A 16710-nucleotide genomic window follows, 5' to 3' on the forward strand; every position below is an offset into this window, starting at 1 on the left:
ACGCTGGAATAAATTGCTTGGGGAGGATGTGGAATCTCCATCACTGGAGAGGTCTAACCTGCTCTTAAACAGACATCTTTCAGGGATGCTATATAGATCGTCCTTGGTCCGGCCCTGAGGGCAGGGGACTGGACTTGATAATCTCTTGAGGTTCCTTCCAGCTCTAGTATTCTATGTTTCTATAATTGCTAGAGTATAACTGATACTTCTGAACTGAGCAATCTTGGTTAGGAATTATCAGATACGTTTCCCTTACGACTGCTAATAACGGACCACTTACACTATATGAATCTGTTCACATGACTGTTCTTTAATGCCTGTAATTTATAATGAATTATCTAAAACCTCTAACCCAACCCAAGTCGTTGAGAATTCTAGGCATCAAATTAAAATCTCTTCAGTTTGATATAGATGTAAATGAAGATTTCCACTTGTTTTTTTTTTTCAGGTATGGCAGGGGGCAAGTACCGTTCGTTTTTAATCCATGTTAAAGCAGTGAATGACAGAGGAAGCGAAGAAATTTGCAATGGTGGAATCCGGCCTGTTGTAAGAATACCATCTCTAAAACCTCAAAGTAGTAAAGGGAATTCTCTTGCTTCACTGTTGGCAAAAGTTGCAGCAGGCAAGGTATTGAATAATAACAGTTACAGCCATATTTTGTTTATATTAAAGCTTCAGAATCAGTTGTATAAATCCCCGTTTTAAAAATCAATGGCCTCTTCTACATTTACCATAAAAAATGTAAAACAAATTCTATTGGAATACTGATTAACTATATAATTTTTTATACCTATCAGAATTGGAGTTTAGGGTCTTGTTTCTCTAGCAAGATATGTTGTGATAACTACTAAACAGTAACGAATCCATTCTTGCACTCAAGTCTTCCAGGCCTCCTACTGTTTTTAGAACTCTCTTTGTGTCTGGGGCCACATCTCAGCTTGCTGCACCAGAGATCAGTCTTCTAGTGTATGATTTTAGTGGCTCTAGTTAAGACCTGCTAAATCAAATGCTGAGAGCGGCACTGGTCGGTGCCGATATTCCTCAGTCACAAGGAGTAATGGAACCCAAAGGACGTGTTTGCTCCCATTGGTCTCCTACTGACTGAGAAGACAGCACCAAGCTCTGCTTAAAATAAGCCAACTCCAGCTATGTGTATTATGTATCTAGAGTTGTGTACTTTAACCCAACCTTCTGGGTCAAGTGTGAACCTGGCCTAAGTGCACTAGCAGTAGACTTCTTTAAATCCCTTTGCTGAAGCCTGCCTATAATCCAATGGAGTTAAAAAATACATACCCCTGACACTTAAATATTTTATATATATGTTGAAAAAATCAAACATTAAAAGAATGTTGTTAAGGCTGCAATGTCAATCACTAAAAGGATAAACACCAGAATTTAGGTTGCCCTTGCAGCTTTTTTTGAGCTCCCTTATACCTGTGTCAGTTAGTCTTTAGTTACATGATCCCATACTATATTTTTCTAACTTGGCTTTGCAACCTTAATGTTTTAAAATAGGGTATTTTGTTTAATTGCCTAGATTAAAGAAAAGAGAATTGCATCATAAGTTGACCCATATTGATACTCAAATGTGTCATCAGAATAGTAGGAACCTGTCTATCTACCACATGTCCTTTACCTATTGAAATGAAAGAGTAACTTACAACATTGGCTCTGACAGGTTGTCCTCCATTTAGATGAGCACTAGAGAGGGATAGGACACTTTGCCCATGGGTTTCACACATATTTCCAGACAGCAGAGGAGTACTGAGTCTCAGGAATCTTGGTTCTCATTTCAGGCTTGGAAGGGGAGTGTTCTGTAGTGAGCAAGACTCTTCTATCCATTCCTCTCCAAACATTCCCCTCTTCTCTTCCATACCCTCTAGCTTGTTCGTATCTTCCCTGTCCCTGCTACCTTGTCATAGTCCCATTCTCTTCACCTAGTCAGTTCCAATTTCTAGCCCTGAAGTTTCTCTTCCCAGTCTATTTACTATAGAGTCCATGTCAATATAGGCAAACAATACAGGAATGCAGGGGCAAGATTAGAAAGGCAAAGGCACAAAAGGAGCTCAAACTAGCTACAGGCATAAAGGGAAACAAGAAGACATTCTATAAATATATTAGAAGCAAGAGGAAGACCAGGGACAGGGTAGGCCTATTGCTCAGTGAGGAGGGAGAAACAGTAAGAGTAAACTTGGAAATGCAGAGATGCTTAATGGCTTCTTTGTTTCGGTCTTCACGAGAAGTCTGATGAAGGAATGCCTAACATAGTGAATGCTAGTGGGAAGGGGGTAGGTTTAGAAGATAAAATAAAAAAAAAGGAACAAGTTAAAAATCACTTAAAAAAGTTAGATGTCTGGAAGTCACCAGGGCCTGATGAAATGCATCCTAGAATACTCTAGGAGCTGATAGAGGAGGTATTTGAGCCTTTAGCTATCATCTTTGGAAAATCATGGAAGGACAGGAGAGATTCCAGAAGGTTGGAAAAGGGCAAATATAATGCCCATCTGTAAAAAGGAAAATAAAAACAACCCAGGAAACTACAGACCAGTCAGTTTAACTTCTGTGCCAGGAAAGATAGTGGAGCAATTAATTAAGGAAATCATCTGTCAATGCTTGGAAGTTAAGGTGATAGGGAACAGCCAGCATGGATTTGTAAAGAACAAATCCTGTCAAACCAATCTGATAGCTTTCTTTGATAGAATAGTGATAGAAATGTAGCTATGTTAGTCTGGTGTAGCTGAAACAAAATGCAGGACTATGTAGCACTTTAAAGACTAACAAGATGGTTTATTAGATGATGAGCTTTCCTGGGACAGACCCACTTCCTCAGATCAAGGATTTTTGATCTGAGGAAGTGGATCTGGCCCACGAAAGCTCATAATCTAATAAACCATCTTGTTAGTCTTTAAAGTGCTACATAGTCCTGCATTTTGATAGGATAAAGAGTCTTGTGGATAAGGGAGAAGTGGTGGAAGTGGTATACCTAGACTTTAGTAAGGCATTTGATACGGTCTCGCATGATATTCTTATCAATAAACTAGGGTAATACAACTTAGATGGTGCTACTATAAGGTGGGTGCATAACTGGCTGGATAACCATTGCCAGAGAGTAATTATTAACGCTTCACAATCCTTCTGGAAAGGTATAACAAATGGAGTTCCGCAGGGGTCTGTTTTAGGACCAGCTCTGTTCAATATCTTCATCAACTATTTAGATATTGGCATAGAGAGTACACTTATTAAGTTGGCAGTTGATGCAACCCCTCCCAGCTTGGTAACCGCTTTGGAGGATAGTGTTATAATTCAAAATGATCTGGACAAATTGGAGAAACTATCTGAGATAAACAGGATGAAGTTTAATCAGGACAAATGCAAACTGCTCCACTTGGGAAGGAACAATCAGTTTCACACATACAGAATGGGAAGTGACTGTCTAGGGAAGGAGTATGGCAGAAAGGGATCTAGGGGTTAGAGTGGACCACAAGCTAAATGAGTCAACAGGGTGACACTGTTGCAAAAAAAGTAAACATGCTTCTAGGATGTATTAACTGGTGTTTTGTGAGCAAGACATGAGAAGTCATTCTCCTGCTCTATTCTGCGCTGGTTAGGCCTCAGTTGGAATATTGTGTCCAGTGCTGGGCACCACATTTCAAGAAACTGGAGAGGATCCAGAAAAGAGCAACAAGAATTATTAGAGGTCTAGAGAACATCACCTGTGAAGGAAGACTGAAAGAATTGGTCTTGTTTAGTTTGGGAAAGAGAAGATTGAAGGGGGACATGATGGCGGTTTTCAGATATCTAAAAGGGTGTCACAAAGAGGAGGGAGAAAACTTGTTCTTCCTGGCCTCTGAGGATAGAACAAGAAGCAATGGATTTAAACTGTAACAAGGGAGCTTTAGGTTGGACATTAGGAAAAACTTCTTAACTGTCAGGGTGGTTAAACACTGAAATAAATTGCCTAGGGAGGTTGTGGAATCTCCATCTCTGGAGATATTTAAGAGTAGGTTAGATGAATATCAGAGGGGTAGCTGTGTTAGTCTGAATCTTGCAAAAGCGGCGAGGAGTTAGTCTATAAGGTGCCACAGGACTCCTCGCCGCTTTGGTTAGATAAATGTCTATCAAGCATGGTCTATAGACTGTTCTGGGTCCTGTCATGAGGGCAGGGGACTGGACTCAATGACCTCTTGAGGTCCCTTACAGTCCTAATATTCTGTGATTCTATGTACCTCTCCCCATGACTCCTTATCTTGTATGCCAGCCCTCTTCTCTTTCCTGCCCACATTGTGTGCTCCCTTGCCAGTTCCCATTGCATCCCACATCAAGCTCTGCTTCTTACCTCAATTTTTGCCAGGTCAGAGTCTTTCACTTTAGTTTTCAGTCTCTGAGACAGGCCAGTATTTCTCCCTAACTGCTAATCCCATTCCCAGTTTCATCCTCTCCTTTCTGCGTCACAATATCCATTCCCTCATTTCATGGTTTTTTGTCCCTATTTTTCTGTGTGTTCCCCTTTGCAGGTTTGGCTCTTGTCCTTTCTGTGTTCATTGTCCATGCTACCAAGTCATGGAGAGCACAAGAGAAACAGATCTGCATGCTGTCTGTTCAGGTGCCTTGACCTGGCACAGCCAACCCAAGAACTGCAGTTCTACCTTCGCGCCAGGCTGAAGTAGGCTTTTTCACAGGGACAAAAGCTGTCCCTGTGAAGAGGCTGTCCCATGTCAAACTTGAAACCTGTGCTCCAAAGCATGAGGGCAGTAGAGTTTGACAAAGAAAAGGATGCTAGAATTTAATATAGGCAAAACAACATATTCTTCCCTCATCTTATTCTCAGGAAACAGCTGAAGGGTCTTGGCAGAATTTAAAAAAAACCCAACCAAACAAAAAAAAAAACTCACCACCCTGAAACATACACCCAACTGCGAAAATTTCAGCTGACAATGGTGTCTCATAATAGGAACTTTCAGGCAGATTTAATAATAGCAAAGCTCTCAACTCCACCTATACTGTAGAATAAAATTGCCTTGAGTTGTGACCAACTTCTTGTACTTTGTTCTTGAAATGTTTTCTAGCTTTGGGGAGAGGGATCGTTGTCAACCTTACAGAACCAATTACATGAATGCCCCTCAGTAAACTTCCTAAAATTTCTTCGCAGTTTTTACCCCCGCACAGAGTTACAGTAAGCTAGGAATCTTCTCTTGGTTCCCAACCTAAAAAAATTTACCAGCAGGGCTTTTTCAATTGAGCATGTTCCTTTTTCAGTCTATTAAAGCTTCAGTCTACGGACTTTTAGGGCACAGTTGAAGGTTATTTAGTTTAATTTTTAGTTTAAAATAAAGGTAGAGCATATGCTACATGATACCATTAGCAACTACAGGTTAGACCTCCCTGCTCTGGCACCCTTGGGACCTGACTGGTCCTGAATGAGGGAATTGGCTGGATCAGGGGAGGTCCCCTGCTACCAACCTCCCAGGACACTGATCCCTCCCTCGCGCTGGCTCTTCTCCAGCCTTGCAGCTACAGGCTTGGGGGTTGGCTCTGGCCTGGGCTTTCCGGGGATGGAGCTCCCCAGCCATGGCAGCCCTGCTTCTGTCCCGCCTGGCTGGGGCTTCCTGAGGATGGGGGTTTGCGGCTGCTCTGCTTTTGTCCCTCCCAGCTATGGCTTCCTGGGGATGAGGCTTCATGGCCTGTCTTCCTGGGTCAAAGCTTCATGGTTGCCACACCCTGCTGGGATTCCATGGCTGCCCCACTGGTGCTGTGCCTGGCTGAGATTCTGCAGCTGCCCTGTAACTGCTTTGGAGGATAGCGTTGCTGCCGTGCTCGGCTGGGGCTTCCCATGGATAGGGCTCTGTGGCTTCCCCGCTGTGCTGCCCCCAGCTGGGGGCTCCCTGGAACAGGGCTCACCAGTTTGGATGGTGAGGCTCTTCCACCTGACTAACGACCAACTCTCACTCCTGGGCTCTGGTGCAGCAACATCCTTGATCCTGCCGAACCACAGATGTTTCCAGACCAGAGAGTCCCAGATTTAGGAGGTTCAACCTGTACTAAATATTTCAGAATGTAAATTACTCAGCACTTTCATATGAACAAGATACATACATGAAGGAATCATGAATGTGATAGCTCTTCAAACAAATGATTTTTTTCTGATCCATCAGGAAAAGTCATCCAATAAAATTGAAGCCAGCAGTTCTTCACGAAAATCAGACAATTTGAGAGGATGTGATTTACTTCAAGAGGTCTCTGTAACTATTCGAAGATTTAAAAAAACTTCTGTTTCAAAGGAAAGGTTAGTTTCTCAGTTTAGGCATGTAAGTTCTTTATTTATTATAAATCACAATCTGAAAGGTAGTATTTGCTAAATTTAGTTGACAGGAAAATTATTTAAACATCTAAAATGGTCGTATTTGCATCTTAAATCTTCATAATATATAAATTGTAAGGGATATAAGAATGTATAGTTTTCAGTTTAAGTTTGTGTAATTAGACATACTCTGGTACTGAGAAATTTTTCTGACCTTCAAATGTAAATATAACTAGCAGGGATTTGTGTTGCACTGCTGTAAACTAGGTCATTGACGTGAGTCAGACTTCACTGTTTGAGGAAAAATCTTTCCCCACTTATAGATTGCTTGGTTTTTAAAGAGAACTTATCTTTAGAAAAAGAAATATCAGCTTTACTTGAATGGTTAAACTTTTTTCTGTTACTTATCTCCTCTTCTTTAGAGTTCAACGCTGTGCCATGTTACAGTTTTCAGAATTCCATGAAAAACTTCTCAACACACTTTGCAAAAAGTCAGATGATGGTCTCACCACAGAACATGCTCAAAGTCTTGTGCTAGATACCTTGTGTTGGCTGGCAGGCGTGCAGTCAAATGGACCTAGCAGGTAGTAGAGATATTTCAATTAAATGCATATAGTTACTTTTCAATATCAAATTTCCTAAATATAAAGGTTTATTTGACTCTCCAAAGTACTTGTTTTTTTTCCCCCCCAACAGCTCAAAGGATGGGAACGAAAGCCTGCTTTCTAAAACACGTAAATGTCTTCCTGATATAATACGTGTTTGCTTCTTTGAAGCAGGGCGGAGCATAGCCCACAAATGTGCACGGTTTCTAGCACTATGCATAAGGTTGGTGATTTAGTCTGAGTTTATGTAATAGATGTTATGAGGTTAATTCTATCTAGAATGTACTTGTCTTTTGTTGTTCCTTATAGTTAAATGTGCAAAATAATTGGTGGTGGGAGCTAGAAAAGGTAGTATACTAGCCATTTACCTGGGAATACATATACTCATGTTGTTTGTAAAGGAAGTGAGACCCTATCTCCTCTAATTTTATTTTCCTCTGGTGGAAACATATTTATATCACAAATACCTTAGTACATTTGATGCAGTGGTGTCATAATTCTTAGGGACTACAAGAATGAAATGTGAACTTTTATAGAGCATTTGGGTGTTTTTTTTTGTTTGTTTTTTGTTAGCAATGGCAAATGTGACCCAAGTCAGCAGGGATTTGGATCTATTCTTCTGAAGGCTTTGCTTGACAATATATCTTTTTTACCTGCAGCTGCAACTGGGGGTATGTATAAAGTATTTTATTTTTCTGATATAAGCATATTGTATAGCAATATTAGATATGCTTTCAGTCACTCCTTTTTGACAAAAAAAGTTCTATTTGATTAGTATGAGTTGTTTTTTTGTAGTAGTGCTTTGGCCAAGCCTTTGAACATTCTGAATGTTCCATTTCATAAGCATGCCTCTTCTATTTAAATTAAAGACTGATTTCTATAATGGGTTATTTTCTAAAGCAGAATGCCATATGCCACCAGAAAGAGTTTGATTTCATTATTAGAGACCCCTCAGGATCATTTAGGTTGATTGGATTTATTTAGATAAATGGTTAATTAGACAGCTCTTAAGAGGTTAGTTACCACAATCTGAGAAACAGTCCTATGTCCCTTGTCAAATAGTTTGTGCTCTTTGGTTCATGGATCAACAGGCTCCCCTTGTCACTGTAAAATTAATTTTAGTAACATTATTTAAGTACAGAAATAAAAGCTGTAAGCCAAGTATCTAATACTAAATCATTTCATTAAAATTACATAACTAGCAAATAAAGCGTGGGTTTTTAGCCATACATCTTAATTGGTCAGATTACTGCAGTAACTGTAACTATTTGTTACAAAGTCAAAGCCTTAAAGGTTATTTTTATCCAAACATATAAGATTTCAGTTTCCATCATATGTTACTGATTGAGACTTTCCTTTGCTTTTTCATACTGTTACCAAAGTTGTATGAGAAGTAATTTTTCTATTTGCTAAGATAACAAGCATTTCAAAAGATAGGTATCAGATTTGCTAGTTAAAAAAAATGAATTGGAAAGCATGGAATTGTTAATGTACATAACATTTTCCGAATCATTCTTCCAAAACCAAAATCTGATAAAGGTTGTACCTCTCAAATCCGGGATTCTCTTACTCGGCAACATTCCTGGTCCAGTACGACCATGGATGTTCCTGAATGAGAGACCTGGGGCAGGAGGGCTGGCAGCTGGGAGCCCAGGGCAACCCTGCGAGTCTGCTAGCAGCGGGGCTGCAGCAGCCTGGGTGGAGTGCAATTGGGACTGGCCTGGTGGGGCCACGTCAGGCTGGGAGGTAGCGGGGCCACAGCAGCCGGGGTGGTGGTGGCATTGGCTGTGGTAGTGTGATTGAATTGTAAAGTTTTCTGATGTGAAAATGTGAAGTAAAATAAAAGTAAAATAAAATACTTGCAGTGATACAAAGTGAAAATTTTTTAGGAAGTGACTGTTTACATTGCATTGTCAATATTTATGGCACTTAAAGTCTTTTTTGTTAATTGATTCTGAGCTTTAAAAAAAAGAAAAGATTGCCATACTTCGGTGGAATTGAAATTGCTATGCCCTTCTTTAGGATCTGTGTACTGGTACTTTGTATTGCTGAATTACGTGAAGGATGAAGATTTAGCAGGATGCAGTACAGCTTGTGCATCCTTGTTAACTGCTGTGTCCAGACAGTTGCAGGACCGACTAACACCCATGGAAGCTTTACTTCAAACAAGGTATTGAGAGGAAATTATATAGCTGTATGCACTTTCTCTTGATAGATGATCTTTACTCAGATTAAAAAAAAAGTTGATGGTATTTTGAACGATCTTAGACACTGTTAAGTACATTTTAAAATTGTGTTTCTGTCCAATGTTTGTGGTACTGGTACGAGTATGATCTGTCTTCTTCTTGTGATCTTAATTTTTGTGTGTACCTTGAAAAGTTTAAATGAACATGGCTGTTCAACAGATACATTTTGCAATATTTTATTTTATGAGAAAGCATTGATAATACAACTCCAGAAAAGTTAGTTAATTGGTGTACAGACAAGAAGGAAATTAGGTAATTGTCTTTGTTTAAAGTGTGCAAATGCAAATATATGATGTGTGCATTTGCACTGTGCATTCAATGAATTTGTTCATCAACACCAAAACTCAAAACAGACTAAAGGTTTTCCTGTTTTCAGTATGTGAAAGGAATCTGCTGCATTTGCTAGACAGACTTGAGCTTTTATTTTTTCTAATTTCATCAGAGATTATCAAAAGGTTTTTGTAAAGCACTTCAAAAGATTTTTACCTATTTAAAGGTTCACAGTTGGGGGAAATTGGAGGGGAGAGTCAGACAGCAATGAGTAGACCAATCTAGTCAACTTCTGGAGAGCATAGGAGGAATATCAAGGAAACTGCTGAGGGAAGTACTGTAGGTGGCACTTTCCAGTGTTCCATTTCAGTGCTGTAGAGCACTGTGTTGTCAGAGGTACTTCTTGCAGGTTGTTACTGTTTTGCCACTATATTAGTCAAGAGTATTAAAAATATAAAAGGTCTGAATAGAGGAGAAATTACAGATGATCCGGAGTCTCTAGATGGAAATCCATAAATCTTGTAGGCTGGCACTTAAACAGATGTAACCTTGAAATCTTTTCAGTTAAGACAAAATTAGTTCCAGGCATTATAACCTCATCTGTGTCCCCACCAACTCTTCCCTCTTCAGTCAATAAAATTGACTAGACTGGGGTGGAGAAACTCAGACCCTAGGGCAAGATGGGTGAAGTAATATCTTTTATTGAACCAACTTCTGGTGGTGAGAGACACAAATTTTTGAGCCACACGGATTTGAAGAGTTCAGTGTGGCTCAAAAGCTTGCCTCATTCACCCATAAAAGATGTTACTTCACCCACCTTGTGTCTCTAGATCATGTTTAAAAAATGGAAATTGTAAAAATTCAGAAAACTATTTAATTTCTTTCAGTATTAGCTATAAAAATAAAACTTAAAATACTGTTCAGTGACTTCTTTAGTTTTACACTGTTGCTTTAAGGTTCCAGACTTGTATTCAATCTCGTAGTTGGGTTATTCCTTAGAAATAGACAATAGGGATGTGAATGTTTAACCAGTTAAGTGGTAAGCTTCACCTGTGGACTTGATTAAATTTTTTTGAAACTCTTTTGCTGGCTGGATTGAGGATATACTTGGGCCCATATATGTACCCCCAGACCAGGAGATTGAGACCGTGATTTACTGTATACTTATTGTAAAATGTGCATAAAAGAAAACTGCTCATATATTTTTAACAAAATTAGAAAAAAAGGTTTTTCCTACAAACTTACTTTCATAATGCTGCACCTTTATAAATGTAAATTTATTCAACAAAAAGCAAAATATGAAATGTCCTCTTTGTGGTCTTTTAGAAGCCCCTTCAAATTACTGAAGTTAATGTGTTTGCGTGATCTCTCCTTCCACCATACACCCTTAAATAATTGAAGTCAGAATATCATCAGGAAAAAAGTAACTTTTTTTGTGTGTGTAACCACATGGGTTTTTTTATAAATAAGATGACAACCACTGGTTGACTTTTTTCACTAAGGGACATTTTATGGAGTATATGCTCGTTAATATTTCAGAGTCTTCAGCCATTGTAAAAAGATATCATGCCATCTTTAATGGAGGGCAGTCAGTTCATGCAAAGTGTGGTGTTCTGACTTTTGGGGCTGTGTGGAATAGTTCATGTAGAGACTTGGGATGACGGTAAGATACTTCTCGTCAGCACAACATGGTTAATATGGATATCTCCTTCACCACCACCTAATTCATGTGGTGAAGTTCTCAGAACACAGACTGGTCGTTTTCACCTCTGCTATTCAGCAGTGGGCTGCAATGAAGCTTATACAAGTCATGTTAATTTTAGACAAAAGTTGCCAGGGTTCCAGTTTCTGGTATGGCAGAGTTGCTGTTATAACTACCATTACATCAGGGATTCTTGAGCCACTAGGGATTCATGAGCTGTCTTGCAGAGGCTTGAGGTCTTGATGGTCTCCAGATTTGGGGCAGTCCCTGTGATGGGGTGCCTGAGCTGTGAACCCTGGGAGCCTGTCCCAGGACTTGCAGGCTCCCAGGCCAGCCAGCTCCCTGAGTTTGCTTGCCTCTTGGGGATAGCACACTACAAGAATTGAAAAGCTTTAAGGTTCTCAGTCCGTTTTCCATCTGTACAGCACGCTGTCCCCAGAATTGTTTATTCTGGGGTTCGGGCTCACAGGTAAACCTTTAAGTGGCCTGATGAGAAACAAGGCAGGCATGCTGGCAGGCAAGTGTTCAAACGCTACCTGGGTACTGTTGGAAGATGAGTCAAAATCAATGTGTTCTGCACTATGTTTAGCTTTTAACGAATTGGCATTTTTCTGACGAAAACATATTCCATTGGAACTAGGGATGTTAAACTTGGATTAATCACCTAATCAAGAGCTGCACGGCTCTTACTACATTTGAAAGACAGAGGCGCAGCAGTCAGGACTTGATGTGAGTGAGGACTGCTTCGGGACTTGCTTGGACTGGGTTCCCTGCTGCGCCTCTGTCTCCCCTACCTTCCTTCCCCCACACTATGGAGATGGTGCTGGAGGGAACTGGCTTGTAATCTGGTTGCCCCCAGCACCAGCTCCTACCTCCTGTTGCTGCCTCTAAAATAGAGGCAACAAGTGGGGTGAGAGGGGGAATGTGAATAGTCGACTTTACTAATCTTTTACATTCCCAATTGGAACATTTTCAGCCTGTTCTCTTTGCTAGAGAGAAGCAGGGCATGCTGAGAGCACCATCTTTATGAAAGATGGAATGGTTATGAATTTTGGGAGAAGAGTGCTGTATCTTTGTTTTAACTCAGTTAGCTAGTAATCTAAAGTGTAAGTGTTTGTATACTGCTGTGCTGCTGAATGTCTGTTGGGAAAATGAATTTTAATTCCTAAGGGTCTCTAGCCCTGACTAGGGGGTGTCTCATACATTGAAGAATATTTGCAGGACAGTATTAGCCGGCTACATCCGGGGCCCCACACCTCCCCTTTTATTCACTACGGGCTCACAACTAGCCACACTCCAAACCCCCCCGCCACGCGCCTCCCCGTCCCTCGGGAACAACCTACTCTACGCGCTCCTCAATGAAGGGCCTCGGACACTATTCCAGAGGAGGAAGGCACCCTGCTAGCAGGCCCCCCCCGGGGGCCCAAACGCCCCACCGTGGGCCGTAAACCCAGACCCCCAGGGGCTAGATCCCCCCCTACCGCCGTAACCCAAACCGGCTACCGGATGTACCCATTCACTCAGCCATACTTGTTCCAAAAAGTGTCTATTGTAATGTATGTATTGTTTGTCTCTAAACATTCTCTAATAAACGTCAATCTGTTATATTTATAAATATATATATCTTTGAGATTTTTCTGATGACATTTTCTTAATCAAAACAGTAGGCCATCCACCAGTCTGTCAATTTAGAGGACTTTAGTGAAAGTAATAACTAGTTATTTCAAAGATGCATTAGTTGAATGAAAGGAGTGTGAATTTTAGTCGATTGAAATAATACTGCCAAGATCCTAAATGAATTACTTGACTTTTTTTTGTTTGTCTATGCATTCTCTATAATTTATAGTTACAGTTTAGTGTCTGAAGAAGTGTTCAACAGTCTTCTTCTGTTTGCAGATATGGATTATATAGTTCACCTTTTGATCCAGTTCTCTTCGATTTGGAAATGAGTGGATCTTCCTGTAAGAATGTATACAACAGCAGCATTGGTGTACAATCAGATGAAATTGATTTATCTGATGTTCTTTCAGGTATGCACACTTTAAAAAATAATGCATGATCTAAAACTTTTAAAAACAGTAACCCAAAACGGTAGCTTTTTTCTTCGTTTTACTGATTTACTAAGTATTTAGTATCGTAATCTGAGTGACTATTTTAAATCTCTTTGATTAAATTTGTGAAAGTGTAAAACATTCTTTTCTGAGAACTAAAAGAATATGTATCTGTCTTTGAAAGCGACTTGTCTCAACTTGATTGAGGTTTTTTTTTTTTAAAGATAATTGCTTCCATGCATATAGTCTGGAGACTTAGATGTTCATGATGCCTATGCTTTTTAGGTAGATAATTGTTTTTCAAATGAGAGACCCAGGCATTACATGACACAGATTCATTTTGCATGTGATGCATCTTTATGAAAACCTTTCTGTTGCTCTGGCATTAATTTTATGAAAACCTTTCTGTTGCTCAGGCATTAATTTTTTTTCCCCACCTATACATTTGTGATTGGTATTTTCTTTCCACTAAATACTCAGTTTTCTTTTTCCCCTTTCATCTCAAAACGGTGACGTTTATGCCTACTATGCTTCCAGCAATGAGTTGTTCCCATGATGGCACTATTGTCATTAAAAATGCATTTATTAATCCAGAGAAAATGCATCCTGGCATCCCGGGCTGTAAGAGCTGCCTCTCAAGTCAGTGAGAACTCCAGTGCTATTCATTCTCACCCTGCTAAAGTGTTTTTATCAGTCATGTTTTTCCCTAAAGACAGAACAGCATGACTTCACTGAGCCTGTCTCCCCTCTTAAACCCTTTGATCCCAAAGGACGAGAATGGAAGTCAAGCATCAGGATATACTTAGGTGGGTTAAAAAACACCAAGAGACTTAATTTTTGTCAACTCGACCTAAAAGCACAGTTTCCAAGAAAAGAATAGCAAGTATCTAAAACATCAAGACTCTTAATGGATATCAGTCCTAAAGTCACACATCTATACAAGCAACGTCATCACAGGACTAATCACATAAGCCACCCCATCAGATGCTTATACAACTGCATATCCACTAATGTGATCTATGCCATCAAGTGCCAGCAATGCCCCTCTGCCATGTACACTGGCTGAACTAGACAGTCTCTACAACAAAGGATTAATGGACCCAAATCAGTTATTCAAAATAGTTACACACAGAAACTGGTTGGGGAACATTTTAACTTGCCTGGCCAGTCACTAATGGATCTAAAAGTGAAATCCTGACTTTTAGAATAGTCCTGATCCTCTTTAACAGAGAGCAGTTTACAGATAGCACTTTGACCTACAGTTAGAATTTTCAAAAACCTGCACTTATCCATTGATTTTTATATATTATAGTAGCATTATTAAATTGTTTCCTTCTGAATCAAGTGAGTCTGCACAGATTATATTTAACTGAAGACATAGTCCATACTTGATAAATCTAATGACCACTATCAGTAGAACATTAAATGAACACAACATTTTTTTCCTACAGGGAATGGGAAGATTAGTAGTGGTGCAGCAGCTGAGGGTAGTTTTACCTCCCTTACTGGACTACTGGAAGTTGAGCCTCTGCACTTCACCTGTGTTTCAACTAGTGATGGGACTAGGATAGAAAGGGACGATGCAAGTACGTTTACTGGTATATACACCTTTAATTATTTCTACTTAGTGAAAACCCAAAAGACAGTGTATTCTAGATTTTTGAATGTCACTTATCCAACGTTTTCCCCCCAAACAGTTTAGGAATTTGCATAAATATTAAAATTTGGTATTTTTAAATGACAAGAAACATACTTTCTTAGAGATTGGCAAACAATTTAAGGAAAGCAGACTTCTAATTTGAAATTTGGAAGTTCGTATTTAACTAATATATCTAACATGTTAGTGGGAGTTCATTTCCTGACTGCAAAAGGCCAAAGAAATGGATTACAGTAGCCAGTTCTTGTGTAACACCTTTATTTAGGTATGTGTTGAATGCACATGTAGCTGTCGTGCATAAATTACAAAGCTTCTAACTGAGAAGAAAATGTTACGCTGTACAACTTGCTGTGGGAGACAATTACAACTTGATAGCTTCTCCATATCTTGCTTTAAGCGTGTAGTTTTATTGTAAGCCTATAAAGGAATGCCATGTAGAAGTGCTTTTTGTGCTTCTTTTCTACATACATTTTTTTTTCTTTTGTTTCATGCCAGTGAGTACCTTTGGGGTTACCCCAGCAGTTGGTGGCCTCTCTTCTGGGACGGTTGGGGAAGCCTCGACAGCACTGAGTTCAGCAGCCCAGGTAGCTTTGCAGTCTCTCTCTCATGCAATGGCCTCAGCCGAGCAACAGCTCCAGGTGCTGCAAGAGAAACAGCAGCAGCTTTTGAAGCTTCAGCAACAGGTTGGAGGCTATTTGGCTATTTTTTCATGCTGTGTCTAAACTTCAAAAGCTGAGAAAGTAGTAACAGAGCTATACTATTTTTTTCCCTTCATTTTCATAATGTATTCTGAGATGCAGGAACAGCTCTGGGCTGAGGATCATGTTCATTAAACAAAAAGATGAAAATGCTTGCCATGCTATTTTTTTGGCCTTTTTTCAAATTCTGCTTTTGTACGTGGGAAGTTTTAAGGGTGGGGGACTTGATCCGTTCCATTCACTTTCACAAAGAGTATAGTTTTGATTAACAAGCAAAAGAGCAATGTAGTAAAGGAACCACACTGGAACTGAAAGAAAAAGAAGTGGCCATTAATATTGGTACCGGTTTACACACAATAAAAATCCTATATATGGTAAAGTAGTGATTTGTATGCACTTTTACTTTTTATTTAATGAAATTCTGGTTTTTGCTGCATTATGAATCTCCATTTTATTTTTGAACTAATTACTCAATTTAAAAGTGAATGTTGATAGGAGACAGCAGTAGTTGGTCCAGTGAAAGACTACTTCATCCACTGTCTCTCTCTAATTGTGACCAAGATGGCTACAACACCACTACATAGAAAGTGAATGTTGTCAGATTAAATAGTGCTCCATTTTTCCAGCTAGTGTTGGATAATGAATAAAGCCATAATAGTAGTAGTTGGATAATATGCATTTTTATGTATCTCAAATGAAAGTTGAGTTTATGCTCCATTCATAGTGCATATTGCCTACAGTATGCTGAGCTGTGCTACTCTACATACACTGCTTTTATTTTTCTTACAGAAAGCTAAGCTGGAAGCAAAATTACATCAGACAACAGCGGCAGCAGCTGCGGCAGTATCAGCAGTTGGTCCTGTTCACAACTCTGTGCCTTCCAACCCAGTAGCAGCACCAGGATTCTTCATTCATCCTTCAGATGTCATTCCACCCACTCCAAAAACAACACCTCTGTTCATGACTCCACCTTTGACTCCACCAAATGAGGCAGTTTCTGCTGTCATCAATGCAGAGCTTGCTCAACTTTTCCCTGGCTCAGTTATTGATCAGCCAGCAGTTAACCTTGCTGCACATAACAAAAATGCAAACAAGTCCAGAACGGTAATTAATTGTCTTATGGAAATGAGACACTTGAATGTATTATTAATGATCAAACTTAATCATGTGGTGTTTTTTTACT

The 16710-nt window shown here is 39.6% G+C and overlaps 1 protein-coding gene across 5 annotated transcripts in view; it reads left to right on the forward strand.

Annotated features, from left to right (window-relative positions):
- Window positions 1–16710, forward strand: part of BIRC6 (baculoviral IAP repeat containing 6) — a 339419-nt gene that overhangs the window by 87345 nt on the left and 235364 nt on the right. For 2 of the 5 annotated variants that reach the window (XM_075924970.2, XM_089776902.1), the window contains exons 16-25: window positions 449–627; window positions 6153–6283; window positions 6721–6882; window positions 6995–7126; window positions 7477–7574; window positions 8926–9073; window positions 13018–13151; window positions 14624–14770; window positions 15325–15512; window positions 16317–16631. In XM_075924970.2, coding sequence (XP_075781085.1) covers window positions 449–627; window positions 6153–6283; window positions 6721–6882; window positions 6995–7126; window positions 7477–7574; window positions 8926–9073; window positions 13018–13151; window positions 14624–14770; window positions 15325–15512; window positions 16317–16631 — 1634 coding nt within the window. The remainder of the gene's footprint in view (window positions 1–448; window positions 628–6152; window positions 6284–6720; window positions 6883–6994; window positions 7127–7476; window positions 7575–8925; window positions 9074–13017; window positions 13152–14623; window positions 14771–15324; window positions 15513–16316; window positions 16632–16710) is intronic. The other 3 variants (XM_089776900.1, XM_089776899.1, XM_089776901.1) reach the window with 3 other exon arrangements.

This window comes from Pelodiscus sinensis, chromosome 3, assembly GCF_052426305.1.
Source record: "Pelodiscus sinensis isolate ZL-2025 chromosome 3, ASM5242630v1, whole genome shotgun sequence".
Taxonomy (NCBI): Eukaryota; Metazoa; Chordata; order Testudines; family Trionychidae; genus Pelodiscus; species Pelodiscus sinensis.